We start from the raw sequence: 23,750 nt of genomic DNA on the forward strand, positions 1-23,750 counted from the left end.
AAAGAACTGCGGGGGGAGGCCTGAGGCATTTTTATTTCATTAACCCCAACTCAGAAGCATCTCATCCAAAAACAGAAGGAAGAGAGCAGGGGCCTGCTGTGTACAAAGGGTTTGATTAACCAGGACTCAAAGACTTGATCCACTTGAGGAAGAAGCTGTATCTCCTCATGTTTTTACATAAGCCAGGAATCGGGAGTGGTGGGTGAGCAGAGGTGGGTGGTGGTGGCAATCTCCTACAACATCCCAAAAAAAGTTACTAGGAGGCACCGGGTACAGCTGGCATGCCAGTGGGACAAAGCTGAAACCAAAAGCTCATCAAAGAAGCATCCACCCACAAAGGTTACTATATGATACTTAAGGTCCTGTAGTGACTCAAATGCCTTCTTCCAAATTCACCTACCAGTACAAGTTCTGACCAATTCATATGGATCCTCTGGAAACCAAGCAAAACCTGTACTATCTGATAGGCATCAAGGTGTGGGTGGTGACACATGAGAGGGCCTTCTGTGTTGTGGTGTCCCGGCTCCAGAATCCCTTTCCCCTGAAAGCCTGGATGGCAGAGGCCCTGATGGGCCTCTACAAGCAGGTAAAACCAGTTTCATTCACCTGGGTTTTTGGAGATAACTTAGTAGCCATCTCAGCCTAAACTACCTCACAGGGTTGTTGTGGTGGGGATTAAATGAGGAGGGGGAGAACCTTGAGCTCCTGGGAAGGAGGAGGAGGAGGAGGAGGAGGAGGAGGAGGAGGAGGAGGAGGAGGAGGAGGAGGAGGAGGAGGAGAAGAAGGAGAAGAAGGAGAAGAAGAAGAAGAAGAAGAAGAAGAAGAAGAAGAAGAAGAAGAAGAAGAAGAAGAAGAAGAAGAAGAAGAAGAAGGGAGGAGGAGGAGGAGGAGGAGGAGGAGGAGGAGGAGGAGGAGGAGGAGGAGGAGTAGTTTGGATTTGATATCCTGTTTTATCACTACCTAAGGAGTCTCAAAGCAGCTAACAATCTCCTTTCCCTTCCTCCCCCACAACAAACACTCTGTGAGGTGAGTGAGGCTGAGAGACTTCAGAGAAGTGTGACTAGCCCAATGTGATCCAGCAGCTGCAGGTGGAGGAGCGGGGAAGCGAACCCGGTTCACCAGATTACGAGTCTACCGCTCTAAACCACTACACCACACTGGGAGAAAAAGGTGGGATATAAATGCAATAAATAAATAACAACAACAACAGAGTAGGGTGTGGGGATGAGTGTGCCCACAACAGTTTATCCTGTTTGCAAATGTGTTCATAAGTCCTAAAAGGTTATAACTATTTCCCTTAAAAAAAAAAAGTGGGGGAGGAAGAATAGCAATAGAGAAATTTTAAAATATTACATACCCTGAAAGTGCACAAAAATACAACTACTTACCAAAGGAATACCTGCAAAAGGAATACCTGTTCACTTACCAAAGGAATACCTGCAAAAGAAATGGGAGGGGAAATGTTACAATGCAAGGTAAGAAAAAAACAAAGATGATATGATCTGTTTGGTTGTTAATTGCGTTGCTCTAGAATATGGTTTTTCCTAGTATTTCTTATCTTTTATCTTTATGATGTTTTAAGATAGGTTGTAAACTGCTTAGCTTAGCTATTCTGGTAAATAAGTACAGTATGTAAGTACGGTAGTATATAAATTGTCTAAACAAATGAACAAAATATTCACAGGCTACTTTCAACATTTTTAAGTGGCAAGCTGAGAAGCCATTCCATATCATAGACATTTTGTTTGTCTTTCAAAAGCACACACACACACACACACACACACACACCATTTGTTAATCCTTTAAGGTTCTTCTAAGGACCCTACAGCATTTTCAATGATTTGTTAATACTGCAAAGCTACTGGTATCTGAAGGCTTTGAGCAGAAAGCTGAAATACACTTTCTTTAAAAAGATCAATAAACAAATGAAAACAAGGCACTCAACAGGGGGCAAACAGCAAACCAGCTCCCCTCCCCACCCCCAGGAAGCCCTTTGACACATGCCTGTGGAGAAGGGGCCATAGCTCAGTAGTAGAGCATCTGCTTTGTATATAGAAGGTCCCAGGTTCAAATCCCGGCACCTCCAGGTAGGGATGGGACTCGCAGCCTGAAACCCTGGTGAGTCAGTGCCACTCAGTGCAGGCAATGTTGAGTTAGATCAGTGGTTCTCAAAGGGTGTGGAAGGAGAGGATGGCAAGTGTGGCAGGAAGATTCAAGGACAATGATCAATTATAAAGTACAGTACAGTGGTACCTTGGGTTACAAACGCTTCGGGTTACAAACTCCGCTAACCCAGGAGTAGTACAGTGGTACCTCGACAGCCGAATGACTTGACTTCCGAAGGTTTCGACTTCCGAAGTCGGCAAACCCAGAAGTCTTGTTGCCGTGTGCGCGTTCTGCGCCTCCGCAGAAGCGGCGCGCGCGGTTCACGCATGCGCAAAATCGCGCTTCAACAACCGAAGACTTCGACTTACAAAGAGCGCCGCGGAACGGATCGTCTTTGTAAGTCGAGGTACCACTGTACCTTGGGTTGAGAACTTTGCCCAAGGATGAGAATGGAAATAGTGCGCTGGCGGCGCAGCGGGAGGCCCCATTAGCTAAAGTGGTACCTGAGGTTAAGAACGGTTTCGGGTTAAGAATGGACCTACGGAACGAATTAAGTTTGTAACCCAAGGTACCACTGTAGTTGTGTTCTATGTTATAAATCAAGCACTGTTAAGAGTTGTTTCTTTATGTCTTCCAATGTATTTCTTATCAATAAAAAGTTTGGCGTGGCCTGAGCAAATCTTTATCCTGAAAGTGTGGCCCAGAGGAAAAAAAGTTTGGGAACCCCTGAGTTAGATGGGGCAATGCTCTCAAAGCTGCCTATGTGCTAGTACCTTCCATGTAACAAATTGTTTGGTTTTTGAAAGGGAGGACCAGTAGAGCACATGATTTACAGGTCCCAGTTTGTTGTTATTATTTAAACCATGCTTATAATACTTAGCCACAATAGTCTCCTAAGTGGTTTTCAAAAATGTAATACGAAAGATAAACGTAAGTTAAAACTGTAGAATCAAACATCCATTAAAATGCCTGCTGAAATAGGAAAAGTCTACAATAGGCACCAGGTGGAGGGGTTCTGTCTGACCTCAAATGGAAGGGAGTTCCATAAAACTGGGCCCACAATGCAGAACACAGCACAACCCCTGGCCCTGGGGGTCATGCATCAGAGCCATGAGGGGCTACTAACAGCGACTCCCGCAAAGATGATGATCAGGCAGGGATAAAAGGGATTAGGCACTCCTTGTGGTAGCCTGGACCCAAATTGTTTAAGGGCTTTCTATATGAATATGCAAGCCTTGAACCTGGCCCAGTAGGTTAAGGGCAGCCAGTACAGAATTTCGAGCAGTGCAGTTATGTGATGGCGATCGTCTGTCCCCATTAACAGTCGAGCCACAGCTTTTTGCACAAGCTAGAGCCTCCAGACTAGGCCCAAGCTCAATCTTCAGCCTCTCCCAAGACCGCTGTCTGAAACCCTACGGAGCCACTGCCAGTCACAGTTCTGATCTTCAGTACTGAGCTCTCGCCTATCTTGTCATTTAAAACCCCACTTAACATGATGTCAACATCAGCCCAGCCCCCTTAATCTCCTGCACGATCCCCTTCTTCCAACACATAGTGCGCATCCACCCAAAATCAGTCCCTGCGACACTCTGCCATTCAAGAACTCAAGCCAGTGCCCCTGGAGACTTCCCACAAAAAGAGATAAACAAGCAAAACAATACATTAAATAAAAACCGGAGCAGTGTGCCTTAAAACCCCATGGAGAGCTGCTGGAAGCAGTTCCATTTAATCAGAAGTGAAGCTGTACCAAGGCACCGTCCAAGTTCACCATCAATTTCTGACACACTATTAAGTTGAAAGCCCTTTCGGAGGGTTAAGTAACATCTTGGGCAGCTGGTTTGAGTTGCTGCTAAGCTGTTGGCGTTCCACAGTGGTCATGGTGGTGGGGAGAGGGGGAAGGAAATGCGTTTACAAGGGTAGTAAACGAAAGCACTTGTCTGGTTTCTGGATCTACTTTATTGTGGTCCCCAATCTTTTAAAGAACTGCCCTATAATTACAAATATCCACATTCAAAAACAAGGGGAACATTTGCACTAAAATAAAGGTTTTCCCTGCCTCCTCTTTTTTTATATAAAAAAAACCCAAACAAACAACAACTTGTGTTTGCTGTCCCAAAATAACAACCCATTTATACTCAAGAACAAGCATTCCTACCAAATTCCTTTGCTGGTTATCTTGGTTTGTTCAGGGGTCAACTGTGAGTTCCAACCACTAGACTGGACTTCCCCAACCTGATGCCCTCCAGATATTTTGGGCTGCTGGCCAGGGCTGTAGTCCAAAACAGCCAGGCTGTCTGGGACTAATGGGAGATGAGAGTCCAAAATGGCTGTACTGATGGGAATTGCAGTACAAAACATCTGGGAATATCAATTTGTTTGGAGAAGGCTGCATTGGAGGTAACAACCTTGCAGCTATTTCACGCAGTTGCTCAAGACACTTAGAAATCCCTTCTTCTCTTTCAACAACTTTTTCAACTTGTTTCAGCCCTTGAATTAACAGCCAACCTAAGTTCAAGGTCCCCAAAGAAAAGTAGTAGTAGTAATAATAATAACAACCATTATTATTATTATTATTATTATTATTATTAATTATATACCCCACCCTTCCTCCCCAAGGGGCCAAGGGAGGCAAACAGATCCACAATTTAAAAATAAAAACAAAGAGGGAAAAAACCAAAACTGATTAAACTTTCTAAAAACAATTATAACAAAAAGCATCTAAAATCAGTTAAGTAAGTAAAACTTTATTTATTTGCGTGGCCTAAAGGCCATTGCAACAAAGGATTCATATTACATAACCTGGTAAAAAGGAAAGAAAAAAGAAAAATGCTATATATAACAATAAAATGTGCTGTCTCGGGATTCAGCATAACACAATTAAAATGAAACAGATGAGATCTTAATTATATGTTCACACAGGAGGCGCTATTGTCCTTCAGCTGGCGGCCCTCAGTCTCATGGCCCTCTCAATAAATCTGGCTACCTTCTCTGTTGTCTGGGCAGTCTGGTCTGCCAGGAGGAAAAACAGTATATCCTCGGATGGGCGGCCCGAAATGGCGGATATCAGAGGTGTGATGATCTCATCCCTGAGGTCTTTATATAGGGGACAGGACAGGAGTACATGTGATACAGTCTCCACGCTGCCAACTCCGCAGGGACATAGTCAATTCTGGTATGGTGTTTTTGAGAATCGACCTTCAAGGACGGCGGAGGGTAGCATGTCCAGTCTGGCCAGCATGAAGGCTCGTCTGTATTTTGGGATAGTTAGGTTGGACAGGTATGGTGACCGGAAGTCCATGCTAAAATCAGTTACCGTAAAATTTCTATTGAGATTTATCCTTCTATGTAAATCTCTTCCTGGAGTTCAGCTGCAAACAGATATGCACTTAAAATAAAAATTTAAAAAAGAGGCCTAGCTGGATCAGACCAAGGGACAGTCTCATCCAGCATCCCAAACCCAAAAACCAGACACCTCCAGGAAGCCCATACTGAGAGACTTAATAAGTAATGACAACAAAACTGAAGAGATACCGAGAGGAAAGACTTTCAGGGACATTGCAGAGAAAGACGACACTCCTTGCTGACAGCCCCAGTATTGTTACAATGGAGGCACCCTGGTGACAATGTGGGAAACTTTCCCCTAGGAAGGACCCGCCTCTCAGCTGACAGACACAGAGCTTATTGCATGAAGGCAGCCTTGTGCTGTATTATATTATCAATTATTACTAATATTACTATTATTCAGTCAGATCGGAGTAGTCACATTAATGCAACTTCATTGTTTCGAAGAAGCAGAAATTCAATGGAGCAAAATACAATGGTACAGTATCTCGGTTTAAGTACACAATTGGTTCCGGAAGTCTGTACTTAACCTGACCTGAAGCGTACTTAACCTGAAGCAAACTTTCCCATTGAAAGTAATGGAAAGTGGATTAATCCGTTCCAGACAGGTCCGCAGAGTACTTAAAGCAGGCATCCCCAAACTGCGGCCCTCCAGATGTTTTGGCCGACAAGTCCCATGATCCCTAGCTAACAGGACCAGTGGTTGGGGAAGATGGGAATTGTAGTTGAAGTAAAATTTAAGCTGGTTCCTATGAACCCAGAGAAATGGATCCTGACCCAGGGAGAGCCCAAGGATCCAGGCAAGCAGACGAATTTAAGCGTCTCCTGCCCACCAAATAACAGAGACCAAACCAGGACGTACGAAGCAAGGCACTTTTATTTTCGCTGTTGCAACAGGGTCCTTCCTCTCACGCAGGAGAACAAGGAAGGAACCCCAAACAGAGGTGTCTTGCCCTTAAAAAGAAATTTGAAATTGGTTTCAGCCCACCCCCCAGAAGCATCATCCATATGTCACAGAAGGGGTGTAGCCCAAGACCGCCCTCCCTAGATTCATCATAGGTACATCATGAAAGGGGAGGTCTGGTGGCAGTAATCTGAGCATCCTGGACCCTGCCCCCTGCCCCCCAAACCTAATCAACAAAAGAGAGAGATATTTACATTTCCCTGTTTCCCAGCCAAGTTAATCACACCCTTTTGTCTGGCACCCAGGTATCAGGATGCCAGGGATTATCACTTTAATTCCTGAGACAATGAGAAGGTTCCCCCCCCCCCTTCTTCCTTGCAGAGGAACGCCAGGTCTGAGAGAGTCAAAATGGTGTCAGTCAGTCCTGTCTTCCTGTGCTGCTTCAGACATGTTTCTGTACATTCATGTACATGTTTTATGAACAATTATTATATATATATATATATGACCTCAAAATTCTTATAACATAGTCCAAAACATCTGGAGGGCCGAAGTTTGGGGGTGCCTGACTTAAACTGAAAGTACTCAAACCGAAGCGTACATAAACCAAGGTATGGCTGTAGTGCCGTTGCAGCAAGTGGCCTGAGCTGCTATTGCTATTATTTAGTATTATTATAATCATCGTTGTCACCACCACGGCTTTTTGTGTGTGTGACAGTATTCACCAGTACAGAGTGCCAACACATCTTAGTTTTGCTGACCATGGCAGTCATTTTGTGCTGGTCCTGACAGCTCTATGCTCGATATATAAGTACTGGGATGTTCTTTTAAAACCAAAAAAGCACTGGTTACTACATTTATATCCCACCTCCCTTCCTAGGAGCCCAAGAAGATCCACAGTCCCCTCAGAACAACCCTGTGAAGTAGGTTGTACTGAAAAAGAGGGACTGGCCCAAAATCATTCAGTGAGCGTCACGGCAGTCGGATTTGGACCTTGGTATCTCGCATTTAAGCACTACACCACAGCAGCCAAATGTATCTTAGAAATAATTATATCCCAGGTTTTCCTCTTCCAGAGTTCTTTGGATTATATCCAACTAAGAATTAATCAGAGTAGTTCCACTGAAATTAATGAACCTGTGTTAGTCATGCCCATCAATTTCAATGGGTCTGTTAGACTACATGAGATGAAGCCCCAAAGTAATTCTGAAGAAACCTGGTGTTCTATATTACCCAACAGAATTGGGGGGGGGGGCGTCTATACTTTCAGAGCACATTTCTATAGCATCAAACTAGTGAAGTCTAATTTTAATTATTGGGGGGTGGGAGTGCTGAAATGTTAGTCTTCGCTCCTGCTTGCCTCTTTCTGAAATTGCACTAACCAGCCTAGGATGTGTGTTTGATCTTTTACAGGATTAGGGCCAGGGGGCCAAGATCGCTCCAGAGGCAGCTCAAGATGGGATGAAAATTATTCCTTTCTGACATAAGCCGTCACTAAGTTATAATTTTGTGAACCAGGAGTATGTTTTCAATTAGCTTCGTTAGCCCCTGCTTGTACAGCTAAGCAGCAGCAGTGTCACATGGTATTAATCTTCGTTTCATTAATATGTCATATCAGCCGCACACAGCATTCTTTGAAACTGATACGCCCGGCCGTCTCTCCCCGAGAACCACCACCACCACAATATCAGCAAGAGGTGCCAAAATCTGCTTCCTACAGGAAGGATGACCCCCCTGAGATCCTTTAACTTTTGGTTTAAGTTTCTAGAAATTATTCTTTTTTTCCATCAGGAGGAGGGGAGCAAAGGAGGAATGGAGAAGGCCATAGACTGGACCGTGATAAACAAAGGCATTTCTGAAGCTTATTGCCAAAGGGCTACTACCGGTATGTTGTTGTTTGTGATGAAATTTTCTGCAGCACGCCAAGTGAAAAGCGGCTCTAACACATAACACTTTTTGCCCCCAAAATGCATAGGAAGATATTGTTGTTTTCACTGAAAGCTTTTAAACCAGCTCCATGGACTAGATCTAAATTCAATGGTTCCCAAAATGGGCAGTACCACCATCAAGGGGGGAGATTACCTTCCTTAGTGGATCATGCAAACCACTATTCGGAATAATGCCTTTTATAGGGTAGGTGCACTGGGAGTGAGTTTACGGGACGAAGAGAACGGTAGTCCAAAAACATTTTGGAACAACTGATCTAGATAAAGTTAGTTGCACTTCAATCTCACTGAAATGCTCTTATGTCATGACTGATTTGCCCCACTAATTTCAGTGAGACTTAACTGCAACTAGCTTCATCTGGATCCAACATATGGGGTTGCATCCAACTAAGTTCTCATTAGAGGAGACCCATTGAAATTAATGAACCTATCTATGTTAGTCATCATGCCCATCAATTTCAATAGATCTGCTCCATGGAGAACGTAGCTGAATGCAACCCTTAGGCCAAGATCCAATTGTTGGGTCTACAGTGGTACCTCGGTTTATGAACACAATTGGTTCCGGAAGTCTGTTCATAAACTGAAGCGTTCATAAACTGAAGTGAACCTTCCCATTGAAAGTAATGGAAAGTGGATTAATCTGTTCCAGACGGTCCGCAGAGTACTTAAACTGAAGCGTTCATAAACTGAAGCAAACTTTCCCATTGAAAGTAATGGAAAGTGAATTAATCCGTTCCAGATGGGTCTGCGGCGTTCGTAAACCGAAAATTCATAAACCAAGGTGTTCATAAACCGAGGTTCCACTGTACTTAGAAGAGACCTTTTAAAGAAGAAAGATGGACACAACAAGCTGAGGTCCAATAATTTCAACCCTTCATTTATATTAACTCTGTAATCCTTGTAACAGTCTTGTAAAATTAACCTGTACTGTATTATCACATACTAGAGCAGGGTAGGTGACTGAGAAAGCTGTGGATTGCAAGCAAGTTCATGGCTAAGGCGAGATTTGAACTGGAGATCTCTTGAAACACAGATCACACTTTCATCCACTTGTATGACACCAGCTATGGTATCTAGGATGTTGATTCAATGTCTATGTTTACATTATCTGGAAAAGGCTCATCATGCAACTTGTATGTTATTCTTCTGATTTCGGTGCCACTAATCCGGGTCCAGGTGGAGCTTAGCATGAAAGCCTGAGCAACTGACTTTCAATGATGTAAAATTAGATCTTCAGTACAGAATTGATGGTATCACTTTAAATCCACAGCACAACCAGCAGAAGGGGTCCTCCTCATAAGCAAGACAAGGACAATGTCTGTCCTCAACATCAGACCAGGAGGACTAATTCAGAATCTTGGTGGCTTCTCCCAGACTTTGGAACTTCCGCCCTAGAGAAGTCAGACTGACTCCCTCCTTGTTGTCCTTCTGTCAGCAGGTAAAGACTTTCTTGTTCAAACCGGCTTTTGGGAATGGACTGCTTTTAATGAAACGGCTAGTGCCATGTTGTTTTTTATTGTACTTATTTGTATGGTTTTAACAGATTTTATACATGTATATAGTTTAATTTTTTTTAATGACTTTTTTTTCTATGTTTTTAGCAGTTCTCTCTTTTTTTATGTAAGCTGCCCTGAGTCCCATAAGGGGAAAAGTCTGGGTATAAAGAAATACATAATAACAATCTCACAGGCACAAGATTTCAACCAGAATAATTGACATAATCCAGATTTTTTAAAAAAACAAAACCAAATACACACCAAATGCAGTACCAGAGATCAGGATGAAGCCAGCATCCATGGCAATCATCCAGTTGCAGTGAGGTGCACGATGGGGACTAGCAGATTGCACAAACTGGATTATTGAAATTTTGACTGCAATCCAAATCATGGAAGTATTAAAATGTTTATTCCGCTCTCCATGTTATCCAGAAGACACCAACGACAGCATCTTTTAGATACTTGCTGAGAACTTCACTACTGAAAAATGGAGTATCTGAAACCCTAATAGCAGACTTAGACTGAACCTGGTATAAAAGAACCTGCTATAAGAGATGAAATGATATGTAGATATAGTATTCACAAATGGGTGATAAAATAAGAATAACATAAATTACAGAGAGAATAATTGGAAGAGCTCTTTTTTATGGAATATTTTTTGTGGTTTTTTCTTTTTTTGTTCAGCAATCTTTGTGTGAGTTTTTTATATTTTGTGTATGTATTTTTCTTTTTTCGCTACCAAGTTTGTATTTTAAAACATTAAAACAATAAAGAATTTATTTTGGGGGGGGAGAGAACTTCACTCTCCCCCCGTTCATTCTGGATCATACTGCTCAGCAATCCAGCATTCTGCATATGTGCAGATATATGCTGTTCTCATGTATGTTTTAGAGTTTTGATTTTGTATTGTAGATTTGGTGTGTATGCACACATATGTACATGTATGCATATACACACAAACACACACATACCGTATATATATATATATATATATATATATATATATATATATATATATATATAAAGACCTAAACACATATGGATAAATAACAAAAACAAATTATCTCTTGGTGCCAAATTTCCCACAACCAATAGATCCAAACAGGTACTTCTTCCAAAGTTCACTGTACACTCCAAGAACATAGCTCATTATCAGGAAATCCTAAAACAACAGAGCAACCTCGCCCCAGCTCTACAAGAGGTTTTGAATTCCTGCCTTGGCTTCAATTCCAAATCCCCCAAGCTTTGTTAAAGCAATCCTAATCCGATCATAGGTTGCTTCTCATAGGAGAAACCACCAGCGTGTCTTCCCTTCAAATAGGAAGAGCCAGGAAGTTCTGGAGCAGAGGAAAGCAGGCTGCAGGAAGTCAAAAGCTGCAGGCCACAAGCATAAGAGCATAAGAACCCTGCTGGATTGGAACAAAGGCCCACCTAGTTGAGCATCCTGTGCCCACTATGAAGGGCCAGCTGCCTATATGAAGCCTGGAAGTAAAAGAACTTCCCCTCCTTGCAACAATTTCCCAGCAGCTGGTATTCGGCCACCTCCGGCGCAGGGAGTACAGTACATAGCCATCATGACTAGTAGCCACCCAAAAAGTCACAACTGCACAGAAAACAAAAGATTCGGAGGAGACATGTTATTGGAGACCCATCCATCCAAGTACAGCAGAATTATTGTGGGAGTAAGAACATAACAAGAAGGTAGTGTGGCCCATCTAGTACAGCATCCACTTCTTACAGTGGCCAACCAGATGCCCCAGTGGGAAGCCCACAGGAGGGACCCGAGAACAAGAGCACTCTTCCTTCCTTCCTGCCATTTTCCAGCAACTGGTTTTTCAGAAACATGACTGCCTCCGACGGTGGAGGGGAAAAAAACATAGCCATCAGGGTGAGTAGTCGCTGATAGCCTTCTCCTCCGTGAATTTCTCTAAACCTCTCTGAAAGCCATGCAAGTTGGTAGACACCACTGCCTCTTGTAGGAGACAGTCTCTTGCCCTCCCTCCCTCCCTCGTGCAACCCAAAGTGGCACACACATTGAGATTCTAAATACCGTATTGAGCCGTATATAAATGCATTATGTACACGTGGTTCCAGGTACTGACTAGACCCAGACCTGCTTAGCTTCAGGCAAAGGGGGTGGCCTTGTGCGCCCTCAACCTATACCCTGGAACCTGTTGTTGTTGTTGTTATGCCGCCCATCTGACTGGGTTGCCCCAGCCACTCTGGGTGTAGGTTTGCGCAAGTCAATTCCACACACAACCCAGATCCTCTGGAAAGCACAAGGGAGATGTGGCGAGCTCTCTGCAGAAAAGGGGGAAAGGTTGCAGTTCAATGTAGAGCATCTGCTTTGTGTACAGACAGTCCCAAGTTCAAGCCCTGATGGCAACTCCAGGTAGGACTAAGAGAGACTCTTGTCTGAAATCCTGCAAAGCTGTTGACAATAAGTGTAGACCACTGGTTCCCCATTACCTATGTACTGCAGACCCTCTGTTTTTCAAAAGCCAAGACAGGGATCCCCTGCTTTTGAAAATGTTGATATGGGAAGGGTGCCACCATACCCCCCCCCAACATGTCCCAGCAGCTAGACTGAGATGTGCGTCTTCCAGGCAATGCTCCCACACGAGAGCACAGCACCCCAAAATGGGATGTCCCAGACAATTGACAGGTATGTGCCACAAAACCCTGGGTGGGTTATGTGGATCCCTAGGGTCCATGGACCACAAATTGGGAACCACAAGTATAGACAATACTGAGCTAGATGGACCCAAGGGAGTTCCTCAAATAGGTAGAAATGTCGAACAACATTTATCCTCAAGCATGAATGTTATTTGCTCGCTCTGCTGTAAAACTGGAGAGGCATGAGCCCCTTAGGGTACATCAACAGGCACGTAGCTGAAACCTTCACTGATTTACGCTGCAAAAAAAAGAAGAGAAGAGAAGGGGGCAGTTCCTCTGCCGAAGCTTCCTTTCCGTCCTGCGTCTCAGCCAGCTGGACTGGAGTTGAAAAGAGTCACACTCAAGTCAACAGCGCCTGGTATCTGAAGCTTCTGACCCAAAACAAATAGATAAATGCTTCAAAAATTAAAATAAGAAGGGACTTTAAAAGAATAAATTGGCCCTTGCTGGCAAGGAAAAAATAGAAGAGGGGAAACTGCATTGCTCTTCAAAAAAAGAGGGAGAGAAAAATAACCCATCAGCTTATCTACCTTTGAACTGGCTTCCCATCAGAAACCTCACACTGGCCACTCATGTAACTCAAGACTTTGTCTCCACTCACCAGATGCTAGAAAACAAAAAGGGCTCGGGATATCCAGGTGCACCAACCGGGTGCCAAAGAAAAAATATCCTTTTGGATGCTCCTGCATGAAAATCTTTCTTGCTTCCAAATTCCATGTATCAGTATCAAGGCCTGGAAAAGGAAGCCCAACGAGGCACAGGGATGAACCCGCATTGGTGGAGGGTCCTGTGTCGCATATAGCTTGCCCACTGCCTCACTCTGCCATGCACCAGGCAGCTCCTATGCTCCTTTCTCTCTGGCATACAGGCATCTCAGAGGCACAGAAGGAAAACTGGGGGTCCTTTCATTTATGTTACGAATTTCTTTCCATAAAACATCCCAAATAGATTTAAACAAAAAGCAAATAAAAATTTCTAAGTCAATGTAGATACCGGTACAGACTAGGATTTTCAAAAGATCTCCACTTAAAAAGTCTTGTTGGAAAAGGAAGGCCTTCAGTGGATACTGGTAACTTCCGTAGCGGATTACTGCAATGGGGTCTGTCCTTCAAGACTTATTCTAAACTTCAGTTGGTACAAGGAGCAGGAGCCGTTTCAAAACTGCTGCATTGGCTGCCGGTTCATAACCAGAATCAGCCTCCTTCTGCAAATAGGTGTGTTCAGAAAGGCAGAGCAGAACTACTAGAGCATGGAACATTCAAGACCATACCAAAGTCTACATCAAGGCCCCAAGAGGGAGGTTCTAGGCCTCCAAGGGCACCCTGGAGCATACCAAACTACTGCCTCCCATTTTGAATAAATTGCCAACTTGCTGCATGCGAAATGCTTTGGACTACGTCCCATCAGCTGCAGCCCAGCACCGCCACGCTCCCATCATTATACAGCCACGTTGGCTGGGGATGATGGGACTTGTACCCCAAAGCATCTGGAGGGCACCAGGTTGGCAAAGGCCAACACGGCAGCCAAAACTGGCCACGGTTAGCAGAGACTGGTCCAAACAGACCCGGGTTCAACATGATGCCCCAGCCCAGAAGCCATGATGGGCAAGGAATGGAACATGCAAGAAGTACGGCAGAAATCTCAGCTAGTCTGGCTGCTGTGGAGGATAACTGAAAACTACCCTCTCCAGCAGGAAATAGCAGACATTAAAGTAGGGAACTCACTCTCACAGGAGAGAGTGACAGCCACCAACTTGGATGGCTTTAAAAGAGGACTGGCCAAATTTCGTGGAAGAGGAGTAGGCTATCAATGGTTACTAACCATGATTCAGGTAGGTAGCCGTGTTGGTCTGACACAGTCGAAATTTATAAAAAAAAATTGTCCAGTAGCACCTTAGAGACCAACTAAGTTTGTTTTTGGTATAAGCTTTCGTGTGCATGCACACTTCTTCAGATACACTAAAAGAGAAGTCACCAGACCCTTATATATAGACCCTCTATATATAATGGTCTGGTGACTTGTTTCAGTGTATCTGAAGAAGTGTGCACGCACACGAAAGCTTATACCAAGAACAAACTTAGTTGGTCTCTAAGGTGCTACTGGAATACACACACACACACACACACACACACACACACCATGATGACTGTGTTGTGTTTCTACTCTTAGAATAGAGTCCTGAGTTACATTTTTTTCAACTGGTGCGGTATATTAAACATAAATCCATACCACTTTGTACCCCAAGCTCCATTTATTAATTATTATTTTAATAACCCACAAAGATACAGCTAAGCAACTGAATGTCACAGTATATATACAAGAATACAGTAGTACCTCGGGTTACGAACGCGATCCGTTCCGGGTTGCAGTTCGTAACCCGAAAAGGTCGCATACCGAGCGCCGCTTTTGCGCATGCGCAAAGCGCGCATGCCGCTTCTGCGCAGGCGCGGGACGCACGCACGCCGAAAACACTTCCGGGTTTGCGGAGTTCGTAACCTGAACTGTTCGCAACCCGAGCGGTTCATAAACCGAGGTACGACTGTAATGACATTCAGAGAAATCTGAATGGGGCAGGGGGGAAGCAGAGGAATTTTCAACAGTCAACAAGCCACTTTTTACAACTATCCCACCCTTCTTTACAACATTAACTCGATTTCATACTTCTCCATAATTTATACTGCCACTAAAATTGAGATGAATGAAGGGCAACACCTAGTCCCACTCCCCTTAACCTCGTCCTCCTTGATCAAATTGCTATGTGGTTCTCGACAAAAGCTACCGTTTGCCATAAATTATCCAGTGAGGGAGCTGAATCCAACTTCATATGTTTTGCACACAAACACACACACACACTCTCTCTCTCTTAAAGGGAATCAGTAAACCCAAATAACAATCCAGCCTCAAATAGCACATGGGGTTCCTTCAAAGCCACAGTCCTGCTCCAGCAAAGAAAGAGCCAGAAATGTCATCATTCCCAAGAGGCACCATATGGCCTCCCAAGGACACCAAGTTTCTGTGCCCATTCAGGAAGGCTCAGCAAGGCTCAGCAAGTTGAGCATGATCCTGCTGTCAATCAGTCTCACAGCCCTCTGGACAACTGGAGCAAAGGAACCCTGCAGTTTCTTCAGCAGGGTTCCCTAAATCCATTTGTTGTGCTCACCACGGTGAGGGTCCCATCCCCTCTAGGGCACTGTTATTCAAAGAACCATAGAATTGTAAAGTTGGAAAAGATCTAAATGCCTGTGGTGCGGGAATTATTACTTCTTGTTGTTGTTGTGGTTGTCCCAACAATTAAAAATTCAGAATTAAAAACAGTTAAAAGCCCACAACCACAGCAATAGGGAGAACTCTGAAGACATATATCTCAGGTGCCAAGGGTCAGGAGAAAGTGATGAATCTTCAGCATTCATCAAAGGCTATAGACAGAGTGAAGAAGCCAGGCACACCTCTGTGGGGAACGAATTCCACAACTTCAGGGCAGGCACAGAGAAGGCCCTCTCCTGGGCTGCCACTCACTGAACATCTGAGAAGCATGGAACTACCAAGACGGCCCCCACTACTGATCTTAACACCTAGGAGGGTCTGTAGGAAAGGAGGCAACCTTTCAGGTATTTGGGGCCTAAGTCATTTAGGGCTTTGAACATCTTGCTTTGGGCGTAGAAACAAAATGCCATGATGAGCCCCAGCCTTCTGCCTAAAGATGGATATGGGGAGAGAATAAAGGTATCATCCCATCACTCATGTTGTGTTTCCAAGGCAATTCCGAGTGCCAAACCCAAACTGTCATAGCCCAGAAATCAAATTCCACATACACACCCCGGCTATCTTAGATTCCTTACCTATTCCTAGTAGACAGATTCATTGGACGGGATTCTGGCATAGAGACATGGAGAATCGTTATTTATTTAAAACGTTTCTTAACCATTCTACATCAAAGGAACGGGGCATTCCTACAATATGAGTCATAGACCAAAACATCTGGAGGGCATGAAGTTGGGGGTAGGGGTGGGGAGCCTATGAGATGTTTCATTATTTCAACACCATCATCTTAATAACTTGAGGGTCCTCTGAATGACAAGCAACAAGAATAACAGAGAAGATGTACCAACCAACTTACCAGACCTGTCCCACGTTAATTAAGGAGAGGTAGAGAGCCCACAGGGAAGCCATGAGGATCACGTTGGCGCAGCCGGTGACCAGGACAAAAGTCGAGATCCCCAAGCCAGCCACAGCAAAGGCATCCAGGACACTGTCCATGCTGGACCAATCCAAAAACCAAATTAAAGTTGGGGCATAGCTTAAGGCGTCCAAGTTTATCTTCCCCTTGAAATAGCGCTTGACACTCTCCAGGTACAACTTGCAAGGGAGGAGTCCCTGGTCTCCAATCAGGGCCTTGTTTTGATGCTTAGCTACCAGAAAAGCTACAACTGCAAAGAAAAAGATAAAGGGAAAGGCATGTTAGCGGAGACACATCAGTCCAAGTAAAGCAGAATTATTGTGGGAGCAAGAAGAGGCTGCTGCATCAGGTCAGTGACCCATCTAATCCAGAATCCTGTTCTCAAAGTAGTCAACCAGGTGGCCCAATGAGCCCACAAGCTGGACCTGAGTGCCACAGCGCTCTCCCCTCCTGCAGCTTCCTGCAACTGGTATTTGGAAGCATTCCTGCCTGCAAAAGTAAAGGCAGAACATAGCCATCAGGGGTAGTAACCATTGATAGCCTTATCGTCCTCCGTGAATTTGTCCAATCCTATTTTAAAGCCATCCAAGTTGATGGCCATCATTGCCTCTTGTGGGAGCAAATTCCAGCTAGCTTGCTTGCTTGCTTGCTTGCTTGTTTAGAGCATTTGCTGCATCTTTTAGTAATTTGCTACCTACTGACAGTTGTGCTGTTACTCTTAAGGCTTGTATCTTTTTACAGATTGCGTGTATTCTTCTCATCTTATTTACTTTTACTATAAAACACCCTGTGGCTTGTGTAAAGGACGGTATATAAATAATCTACCGTAAATAAATAAATGTAACCAGGTGACAGCCTTTGCTTGCCAGCCAACATATGCCTAAATAATATACAGCACACACAAAAAAGGATGAGAGGGAACCAAAACCACCCTTTTTGTTCAATTTGTTTGCTTGGTCACCTGGAGGCGACACTTACCCACCACAGGCGACTAGGTAAGCAGGTGTCTGGTAGGCTATGCTATAATAATTAAAAGCCTCCCTAAACAGGGCTGCCTTCAGATGTCTTCTAAAAGTCTGGTAGTTGTTTTCCTCTTTGACATCTGTTGGGAGGGCGTTCCACCATCACACCAAAGCAGTCATAACTGATAGTTAAGGCACATGAAGAAATCCAAATCAAGTCTGTGGCCTTCATGAAACTTCCCCCACAGTTTAATATATCCACTTTGGTTAAAAATATTTTTTTCCCTTCCTTCCAGCGTAAGGGTCGATGAGGAGTGGGGAACCCTCCACAACCTAATTTACCTTGATTAACACTGCAATTGGCCAAGGAGCTTTTCCTCAAGTGCTAATCAAAATTTACCTCAAAATTGCTGGCCTGCCACCCAACTGCTCATCAGGTCCTAGAAGTACAAATTAGACCCCTGGCTTGAGAGCAAAGATAAACAAAGGAAGAGCAAATGAGGAGGACTAAGATACACTCTGACAAAAACAGAAATAAAACAGAGAGTGTACACTGTTATTTACATGCAGGTTGGACATAACAGACACATCTAGAAGCAGTACACATGAGGCCACAAAGAGGCCCCTGAAATAGAGGCCTGACAGGTTCACAATGGCAAGAAGCTCAGTTGGGCTGCATTCACACAGCAGTCCATTTGACGTTTTCCCTAACTGCTAATTTCCAATTTAAGCTTTCACACAACATAAAAGTCACTTCTGGAAATCTAGCAGAACGCAGTAGAAGCTGTTCATTTTCATATTGTCTTAAAGCTATTTTCTGTGCATTACATGGGATGAGGTCATAGATAGGAAGATGCCTTATTCAGAGTCAGACCATCTGTCTATGTACAGTTGCCCATTACCTGCACTTCCCAGAAACGGTTGAAAACATTATTGTTCCAATGGTGTACCCCAATCTGGACAAACAGATCTTTACCACAAGTGTCCACTTGTTAGGAATTTGGTCCAGTTTTAGATGTATTTCTTGTTTCTGTGTTTTTAGCTGTTTTCAGTTATCATATGTGTAAATCGCCTTGACACTGTGGTTTAGAAGACAATTAGTACAATTGTGGTAATAATAAGAACAACCCAACAGGCACGGAGTCTCAACCATCCAGACTTCTTAGGTCTGCTGATCTAGCCCCTGCCTTTCCTTTGTATTGCTCTCCCCACCCAAAGAGTGTCCTGGTTCGAGGAAGAAATAATCCCAATATTCATGCTCAATAAGGATGAAAAGACGTGAAATGCAAAACGTTCGAGACACATCTGCTTCTCCCCATTCCCACCGAAGCTCCTTACAAAAAAGCAGTAACAAAAAATAAAACAAACCATTTTCTTAAAATCATAGTTAAAAGTGCTGGCCACATGCAGTAGTGAAGCACAAGGGGAAGATGCCACGAGGCCAATAGTCCACTGAAGTCCGTACACAACCAGTGGGGAAGTATCAGGCCTAATTAACCCAGGCCAGGGTCCTAATTTGGCCAGCGAGGCTATTTTATCCAAGTCCCACACAACATCTGATATCTTCATGTAGTACATGGTTAAAATATGGCATTCGCTCCCCCAAGAGGCAGTGATGGCCACCAACTTAAAAGAGGATTGGGCAAATTCAAGGAGCAGGATAAGGCTATCAATGGCTACTAGCCATGATGGTTATGTGCTGCCTCCACAGTTGGGGCAGTAATGCTTCTGAATACGAGATGCTGGAAACCACAGGTGGGTAGAGGGCTCTCGTGCTCAGGTCCTGCATGCAGTCTTCCCATAATGGGCATCCGGTTGGCCGCTGTGAGAACAGGATGCTTGACCAGGTGGCCCATTTCCCTGTTCCAGGAAGCGCTTCTGGTGTCCTCATGTCATATATGTAAATATGTGGCTGCAAATAAACAACTGGGAGGCTTAAAATGTTCTCCCAACTGTTCCTTAGAAAGCAAGGCGTGAACTTGGCACCTTTAACCATTGCTGCCAAATGCAAAGTATCACTGAGAATGATTCCTGTTGGAGGCTCCCAATATAGTAGAACCTGAAAGGAATGCTGGTTGGTGATGACTTCCAAGCCCTGCCTTGGGCTGGCCAGGCTCTTCTTTTGCAGTATGGCTTGAACTCAACTCAAGCCACCCTACAAACAGAAAATTGGTCTCCTGACATCAAGACATCAGGCGAGTGAAAGGTGGGTGGCCACTCCCATCTATCCAGGTTACAAGCTGGGGTGGTGGGGCCTCAGGATCTTGCCCATTCATTGAAAAGGTCCCCTATCTGTGGATTACACTGATTGGCATAGGCTCTCCAGGGTTTCAGACAGGGGGGTCTCTCCAAGCACAACCCAGAGATGTCAGGAATTGAACCTAGGACCTTCTGCATGCAAAGCAGCTGCTCTACCAGTGAGCTTATGAAATACACACACCTGCAGCTTTCTTCTGAAAAGCTAGAAACCTAAAGAAACCTTCAATATCTGTGCATTTATTATTTACAACGTAAAGAAAATCTATCTTCAGGCTGCAAATCAACAGGGCTGCAAGCAACACATTCCGGGTTTTTACACTCTGCTCTTTTCTTCCTTTGATTGGGTGGGCAAGTCAAGCGGAACTGACAGATCTCCTCTTTGGCACATGCGGCACCTGACTATCACGCTGAATCCTGCAGTGCAAATCTTACTTCCCTAAGTCCTTGCCCTGTGTCCCAATTCATCTTCATTCCAGATTCCTAAAGACCATTCTCAAAAGCAGAGCTTGCTGGAATTGCAAGAGGCAACATGAACGAAACTTGTAAAATTATGCATGGTATTAATAATAATAATTTATTGATTTATTAGATTTATATACCGCCCTTCATCAAAAAATCTCAGGGCGTTTCACAAGACAGAAAGTGGAGAAAGTGGACAGAGAAAAGTTTTTTCTCCTTCTCTCATAACACTAGAACTCAGCGACATCCAAAGAAGCTGAATGTTGGAAGATTCAGGACACAGAGGAGATAATCAAAACACCTACAGAACTGAACTGATTTTTAGCAATCTGGTTTTTTAAAAACTACGAATACAGAAAATGAGTATTTCTGTGGAAAGTAATACTGTAAAATACTTGGAAGCTGAACTGGTAGAGTAGAAGCCAAGTAAGTACAAAGCTATCTGTTTGCACTCATTGCCCCAGGAGGCATCACTCTCCCTTCAGCTTGTTTCTGTGCGGAGAGAGCTACAACAACAGCCTTTGCAATCATTTTTCTTATTTGCAGGGAAGGAGGGGGAGTTTTGCCTGACGCCTTCCGGTTTCCTGATTTATGAGAAAGTCCCAATGAATTCAATGGGGTATGTGGGAGGTTAGGATTTGCAGTCTGTCAGTTTCTTTTTAAAAAAACAAAAAATCAGGGGAGAAAGGTGCTTATTATCTATCCCCACCACCACCACCACCAAATAAAAATCGTTTGCTGGGAATAGAGATTTGATGGCGAGGATTTGGAAGCCCCATCGCCGATTTCTCCATTTCGACCTCCCCGTCCCCTTCCAGGCAGGCACTCACAGTAAATGAAGGCGGTGGCGCGCAGGAGCGCCAGGCGCGTCAGCCAAAAGGTACCAGGGCGCAGGGAGGAGGGAGCTGGGAGAAGGCGCGATTCCTCCGCGCCGGGGGCTGAGGCGGCTGCGACCGCCTCCCCACCAGCCCCTCGCCGCCGCCTCAGGTCCTCCCTACTCGCAGCCATGCCTGTTTGAAGTGGGCGGGCCCAATGGCCCAGCGCGGTACAGCGCGTGCTCTCCCAACCTCGGGCGGCGTATTTTGGAGACGCCACGGAGCGCGCGGCCATTGGAGAGGGCAGTGGCGCACGCGCGCTCTAGTGCGTTCTCTCGCCCCCCCCCCCCCGGGAAGCTTGACTTCGTTCGCTCCTTTGCTCTTGCTGTGAGCTGGTCGCGCGTGGGACTGCAGTGGTGAACTAACTCAAGGGGGAATTCCTAATTAAATGAATGAAATAATTATATTACGTCGTTTAATTGCCAAACTGGCTTCTGTGAAATTCGCAACATGAGCTGGATTTTTGTGCTCTGCCGCAAGACAGATTTTGAAAGATCCAAGCACGATGAGACTTAACAGCCAAATAAAAAAGAGCGTCAGACTATCCATTCATATGTATACTGTAGAAAGGAAAATTGAATAGTTTTAAATCCCAGCGAGAATCTTGAATCGAATGGTTGCTGTTTGCAAAGGTGACTTGTTAATTTTAGCAAGCTAGAATTAAGAGCAACCCCAATGAGTGTTGAAGTTTCGTTTTAGTCTTGATCTTGATTTTAAATGGAGTTTATATTTTCTCATCCTTTATGTTTCTCTTTTTCTGTTGTCCTGGCAACGACTTATGGCTGTAAGCAAATAAATATTTATCTTATGATAATAATGTCACTCTGACAATCTGTCTTCTTCTCTGCAGTTAAAAAGGTAAAGGGACCCCTGACCATTAGGTCCAGTCGTGACCGACTCTGGGGTTGCGCGCTCATCTCGCATTATTGGCTGAGGGAGCCGGCGTATAGCTTCCAGGTCATGTGGCCAGCATGACAAAGCCGCTTCTGGCAAACTAGAGCAGCACACGGAAACGCCGTTTACCTTCCCGCTGTAGCAGTTCCTATTTATCTACTTGCACTTTGAGGTGCTTTCGAACTGCAGGAGCTGGGACCAAGCAACGGGAGCTCACCCCATCACAGGGATTCGAACCGCCGACCTTCTGATCAGCAAAAAAGCCTGGTTCTGTTGGCACCTTTCATCTGGTCACTTTCAGTAGCCAGGGGACTCACCCTCTGGGGCCAAATCAGTAGCAGGATTTGGGGGCTCTGTGCACAACTTGAAATATTGGTTTGTTAGTTTCATATGCCTATATGTACTGAATGGAAGCAAGGCTGGTACATTTATAAATAAATCAATTAACATTGCATTCACACTCTGAGTCTGCAAGCTACCCAAATGTAGTTTTAAAGTTTTTTGCCTTTGTTTGTTTGTTTGTTTTCACAAAATTTACAGTTTACAAAAAGAATCAAAACAATGGAATGAATCAGTAAAAACATTTTTAACAAACCATTTAAAACATTCACAATTTCAAAAACAATTAAAATAAATGATAAGCTAAAAACTATATTGAAATGCATGTCAGCATTCTACATAACCGGACAAGCATGCCTAAACAAAAATGGTTTTTAGCAGGTACAGAAAAGAGTATAGTGAAAGTTCCTGCCTAGTGCTGCCGCTGCCCCCGCCCCCCCCCCAGTTAATGAGCATCGCCATTTAAATGGTGTGTGTGCGTGCGCCATGTCTTGTGATTGATTGTGCAGGGTGGAGCTTACCTGGCTGCCCTCCCCCCAATATTTTATTCAAGTTGGCACCCCTGGTTCCCATAGTAGGAGTCGAAGAATCCCCAGTCAAGGCAGTAATGCTTCTGAATACCAGTTGCTGGAAACCATGGGAGAGGAGAGTGATCTTGTGTTCAAATCCTGCTTGCGGTTTTCCCACAGGCATCTGTGAGAACTGGATGCTGGACAAGCTGAGCCACTGGCCTGATCCAACTGGACTCTTCCTAAACCAGATTGTTGCCACATTGATCCAAACTTTGGGAAATGCCCCAGCCTCCCCTACAACCCCAAAATGGTTAACAGCCCCCAAGTGTTTAAAAGTGAATTCACAAAGTCAACTCGAGTTAATATTTTCATGTTCAAGGCTGATTGATAGCCTCTCTGAAGATATATCTTACCAGGTGTCACACTATTTGGGGCTTCTCAGGCTACAGAGCAGTCCCTTCTAAATGAGCCTTTTGTTCTGCCACTTTCCCATCAGTGCCACTGGCTTTATTCTGCTTAAAAAGGGGGGACAGTGGGGGACATAATAGGGCATTGTATAGGTCAAGATAAATAGCTTATTTGAGGGTGTTGTGAGATTGTAGGTAGGTTGCCCTTCACCCCACCTGTCAAATAGCCCCGTGAGTCTTGCGTCTTGCGTGAGAAAAACACCATGTAGATAAAAGTGAAGGATTTCCTTAGAGGTAGATTTGTGAACCACACAGGCTGGCACCCTCCTGTCTCAGGAGACATGGAGGCGTGCACCGTTGGGAATGAAGTCAAACTGTTGGAAGGTTACAGCATGT

The 23,750-nt window shown here is 44.4% G+C and overlaps 1 protein-coding gene across 1 annotated transcript in view; it reads right to left on the minus strand.

Moving 5' to 3' along the window:
- The window catches only part of LOC118092976 (lipase maturation factor 1-like), a 47,758-nt gene extending 26,411 nt beyond the window's left edge, over nt 1-21,347 (minus strand). The window contains exons 1-3 of the mRNA XM_060282628.1: nt 21,158-21,347; nt 16,588-16,897; nt 1,389-1,437 (exon numbers count right to left, since the gene is read on the minus strand). Coding sequence (XP_060138611.1) covers nt 1,419-1,437; nt 16,588-16,897; nt 21,158-21,335 — 507 coding nt within the window. The 5' untranslated portion in view covers nt 21,336-21,347 and the 3' untranslated portion in view covers nt 1,389-1,418. The remainder of the gene's footprint in view (nt 1-1,388; nt 1,438-16,587; nt 16,898-21,157) is intronic.
- Nucleotides 21,348-23,750: the final 2,403 nt, after the last annotated feature.

This window comes from Zootoca vivipara, chromosome 14 (assembly GCF_963506605.1).
Source record: "Zootoca vivipara chromosome 14, rZooViv1.1, whole genome shotgun sequence".
In the NCBI taxonomy this organism is placed as follows: domain Eukaryota; kingdom Metazoa; phylum Chordata; class Lepidosauria; order Squamata; family Lacertidae; genus Zootoca; species Zootoca vivipara.